The sequence below is a fragment of the Lupinus angustifolius genome, unplaced genomic scaffold, assembly GCF_001865875.1.
Source record: "Lupinus angustifolius cultivar Tanjil unplaced genomic scaffold, LupAngTanjil_v1.0 Scaffold_154_43, whole genome shotgun sequence".
Classification (NCBI taxonomy): domain Eukaryota; kingdom Viridiplantae; phylum Streptophyta; class Magnoliopsida; order Fabales; family Fabaceae; genus Lupinus; species Lupinus angustifolius.
The window spans coordinates 1,457-6,194 of NW_017726048.1; the positions used below are offsets into that span (position 1 = coordinate 1,457).

General features: G+C 37.1%; 1 protein-coding gene across 1 annotated transcript; it reads right to left on the reverse strand.

Annotated features, from left to right (window-relative positions):
• Positions 1-1,867: 1,867 nt before the first annotated feature.
• On the reverse strand, positions 1,868-3,281 carry LOC109340284. Its single transcript, XM_019577936.1, has 2 exons — positions 2,333-3,281; positions 1,868-2,256 (listed from the first exon to the last, which is right to left on the reverse strand). Exons 1-2 carry the CDS (start codon positions 3,279-3,281, stop codon positions 1,868-1,870), a joined length of 1,338 nt encoding a protein of 445 aa, XP_019433481.1.
• Positions 3,282-4,738: the final 1,457 nt, after the last annotated feature.

Consider the following 4,738-nt stretch of genomic DNA (forward strand, 5'->3'; position numbering starts at 1 on the left):
ATATTGATGAAGATAAATTTTGATGAAAGACAAATTTTGATAAAGACAAGGATCGATAATAAAGATTAATGATGAAAGACAAGCTTGAATGGATGAGCAAAACAACAAAGTAATCAATAAAGTCACAACTCAAGTTCATACAAGGCAAAGCACTCAAGAAGATCTAGAGGCTAAGTATTTTATATCTTTATTAGGTCTTAATATAGTTGCTTAGTAAGAGTCTAGGCTAGGATGAACCCCAATGGAAGTCTCACAAGCTAAAATCAATCATAACTAAAATGAGACTTACATGCATACATACATGATTTACATGCACATGATCATATGCTTTTGGATGCATTTAAAAAGAGTTTTAAATCATACATTATTCAAAGTCATGCATCCTACTTTTACAAATCATTTAGAAGGTTCATATATCATTGAAATATCTTTTTGGAAAACCATTAATCGATTAAGAAATATTTTAATCGATTAAGCATTGAATTCTTGGGAACTAGTAAATCGATTAAGTTTAAGGGATAATCGATTAACTACAGCTGAAAACAGAATAGTATATTAGCCCAAGTTTTTCATATTGCTTCATAATATACATGAACATCGATTCATAGAGTTAGAACACATATACAAAAAACAGATTATACATTGTTCTGAAAATCTTAAGCTCTTTCATTTTCATATCTTTAGAGAGATTTTCAAAGTGTTCTTTTGAAAAAGAGAAAATGGTGAATCATTAGAAAGATATTCGTTGAGCTTCATTTTTAAATCTTTTATAAAAAGAAATCTTGCAACTCACGTTTTCTATATTGTAATTGTGAGATTTGCAGAGGGGGTTTTAGATTCTAGAAGAGTGATAAATATGCACATTTAGGTGCACATATAACTTGAAAGATTTCTAGACAAGATAATTAGACATTCTCTTGGCATGATGGGTATCACTATTGATAGAGAATAGGTTTGGGAAAAATCCTAGCTAGTGTTAGGTAAGTGTCTTCACAAGAAGCCAAAGGTCTTGGTTTTGAGTGATACCTAGGCTGAGGCCTAATCGCGAAAAGATAGGAGATCTTTGTAGGTGAGATAGAGAGGTCAAACCAAGGTTGTCAAGTTCATAGATTACAAGAAAGTAGCGTCTTGCGTCTTGTATTGGAAGCTTGTTCGTAAGAGTACATAAAGATTCCATAGTGAAGAAAAATCTCCCAAGATCAGAAGGGGAGGCCTGGATATAGTTTTAAGTGGACCATAAATGAACGAGGATAAAATGTCGTGTCTCATTCATCTTATCCCTTATCTTTTTACATTTCCGTATTACTTTATTTACTTAACTTGACATGCATATCATTATGTGTTAATTGCATAATCTGTATTGTGCATTTACTGTTCTTAATCATCTAAAAGAAGTACATATAAGTTTAGTTGAGTCTTGGTAATCTTGGAGATCGAAGAATATTGTTTTCATATAACAAGAACTAAATAACCGATTAAGATGTTTAGTTAACCGATTATCTGCAAACGAATTAATCGATTATAAATGTGTTTAATCAATTAAATAGTGTATAAATTTGTGCAATCTATTTGTTTATCGAGCAACGATAATTGTGTATCGTATCACCTACTCACCCTCCTCTAGGTGAGTTATAGAGCCTTGTGGGACCCAACAAGTGGTATCAGAGCTATTATGACTGGGCGAGACATTTGGTGCTGAAAGGTCACCTTCCTCGCCTAGGCGAGGGCCCCCAGGATTCAGCAAGTCATTTTTCGCCTACCCATAAATTTTCTCTCTTTTTTTTTTATACTTATACAAGTAGAAAATAAAGTTGGATTGCCTTCCAGTTAGCGCTTGTTTAACGTCATTAGCTCGACGCATGTTCTGTTAAGCTTCTGACAAGTTGATGATTGTGATGAGCCGCTCGACGTCACCACCCAAGTATGGTTTGACTATTTGTCCATTAATTATCCAGCTTCTTTGAGATGCTGGATCTTGCAATTTTGTCGCTCCATCATTTGTCTTCAGGACTTCAATCAATCTTTGTTCTTCCCTAGGTGATAAAGTGCTACTCATCACAACCAATTTATTACCTCCATCCTCCATACATGCATACTTCAAATGCGAAAGTAGCATTTTCAGGTCCAACTTTTGAGTTTCAATTTCCTGAGTTTTGGTTAGGTCCTCAGTTTGGACCTGTTGAGATGAAACCTCTCGGTATACACCTAGCTCTACTACACAAGTCTCAATACTATTATCATCTTCTGCATTTATACCTTCAGGTGCAACCATCAAAGCTTTTTCTAAAAGACTGCTTATGTAGATGTGTGTCATTCATGTATAGTTCTTCACCGACATCTACTCTGAAACAATGTTGCTTGTCCTTCGGAGGATGCATGGCTTCAAACACATTGAAGTTCACTTCATCGTCTTGTCCCCCGACTTTTAGCTTTCCCTCATCAACATCAATATTCACCCTAGCAGTCTTCATGAAAGGTCTGCCCAAAATCAGAGGAACTTCTGCATCCTCTTCAATATCCATTATCACGAAGTCAACTAGAAATACCAATTTCTCTACCTTAACAAGGACATCTTCTGCAACCCCATACGAAAATTTCATTGACCTATCTGCAAGCTGCAGAGTCATCCTCATGGGTTTGATCTCTAAATCTCCAATTCTCTTTAGCATAGACAAAGGCATGAGATTAATACTAGCACCCAAATCCAGTAGTGCTTTCCTGACAGATAACTCTCCAATAGTGTCTGGTATTATGAAGCTTCCCGGATCCCTGGTCTTTTCAGGTAAAGACTTTTGAATTATAGCACTACAACCAGCTTCAAGTGTCATTGTCTCCTCAGAAAACTTCCTCTTCCTTGTCAACAGATCCTTCATGAACTTGACATAAGTAGGCATTTGTTCCATGGCCTCCATGAAAGGTATATTGATATGAAGGTTCTTGAATATGTCCATGAACCTTGTATATTGTCTCTCCTTGTCTTTCTTGGAAGGATTCTTTGGATAAGGAAGATTCTTCAATTGTGGCAGATCACTCTTCTTCTTTTCTTCCTCTTTGTGTTTATTCATGTCGTTTACATTTTCATCATCTTGTGTCTCTCCATCCTCACTTTTTTCTCCCTCAATCTCTTTTTCTTTCAGCACCTCTTCCTCCACCGCTAAATTCTCACCAACATCCTTACCAATCACCTTCCCGCTACTAGTAGTAATAGCTTTGCAATGCTCCTTGGGATTAGTCTGAGTGTTGGCTGAAAAATGTAGGTGATCTGAATGCTGCTCTGCCATCTATTTTGCCAACTGACCCACTTCTGTTTCCAGATTCCAGATAGATGCTTCAGTATTTTTCTGGTTTGTGATTGACACTTGCATGAATTTTTCCAAAGTATCCTCCAATTTGGTTGGTCTTTCATGCATTGGTGGATGTTGATCCTGTTGGAATGGTTACTGAAATGATGGTTGTCTATTTGATTGCCCTGCTTCTAGTCTCCAACCATAATTCTGATTCTGATTGCCCCTCCAACCCTGTGAAAATTGATTATTGTACGAAGGATTGTTGGAAAAATTTTCTTATCTAGGTTGGTTGTTGATACACTGCACTTCTTCCGCCTGATTAGCACTTGGCATAGAACAGTCACCAGTTAAATGATCACCTCCACAAAAATCACACCTCGTCACTTGTTGTTGACTCGAGGAGGATTGCATAACATTTAGTTGTTGCAGCAACTTGGACATTTGCTTTGTAAGTGCTTCAACTTGTTGAGTCAGAATCTTGTTTTGTGCTAAGATAGCATCTGATGTATTCAAATCAAGCACTCCCCTTTTTTGTATTGACCTCCAATTGTGTTGTGCTTGTCTATCTGTTGAAGATAAGGCAATTACAATCATGGTAGCTTGTTCAGAATCCACAACCATCATTGTTCCACCTGCTGCTGCATCTAAAATCATCATGGTCTCAGGCTTCAATCCATTGCAGAATATGTTAAGTTGATCTATATCTTCAAAACCATGGTTGGGGCATTTTCTCAACAACATCTGAAAATGCTCCCAAGCTTCATAAAATGATTCATCTGCACCTTGCCTTAAAGTTGATATCTCAAACTTCGCATGCACATACCGAGCTAGTGGGAAGAACCTTGTCAAAAACTTTGACTCCAAGTCACTCCAACTAGTCAAGCTCTGAGTTGGATGTGATTTTAGCCACTCCCTAGCTTCGCCCAAAAGAGAGAATAAGAACAACATCATGTATGCAACTTCCCTTTCAATACCAGTATAACCCATTGTTGCCACCAATTCATAAAATTGTCCAGTTGTGCATAAGGATCTTCGTAATCCTTCCTAGAGAATTGGTGTGCACTGACCAACTTTCAGATATGCTGGCTTAATTTATACTATTCTCTCTTGTGTGGAATAATAATGCTTGAGTAGTGCCGTAGACCTTGATACATTGCATAATCACCTAATGTCCTTCTTGGAGGATTAGGTCTCTCATTATTTCCAGTTGTAGCATTTACATTCTCCATTTTTTTAGATTGAGGTTTTGAGATTGTTGTCTATTGAGAACTAGACTGTGCCTCCTGAGTCTCCTGCTTCTTCTTGTCTTTTGCTTTCTTCATGTTGCTCTTGTTGATCGCTCAATCTCAGGATTATACTGCAATTGCTCTTCAGTAACCTTTCCTCTCAAGAGCATAAATGAGAAGACTAAAGCAAGGGTTAGCACAGAGTGTAATAAAAACGAAACTACT

Excerpts from the sequence above, each read along its gene's own strand:
- LOC109340284 (XM_019577936.1), bottom strand. The coding sequence starts at position 3,281 with ATGGCAGAGCAGCATTCAGATCACCTACATTTTTCAGCCAACACTCAG. Across the intron at positions 2,257-2,332 it reads TTGTTTCAGAGTAGATGTCG|GTATAAATGCAGAAGATGAT; the intron begins GTGAAGAACTAT and ends TTGCACCTGAAG.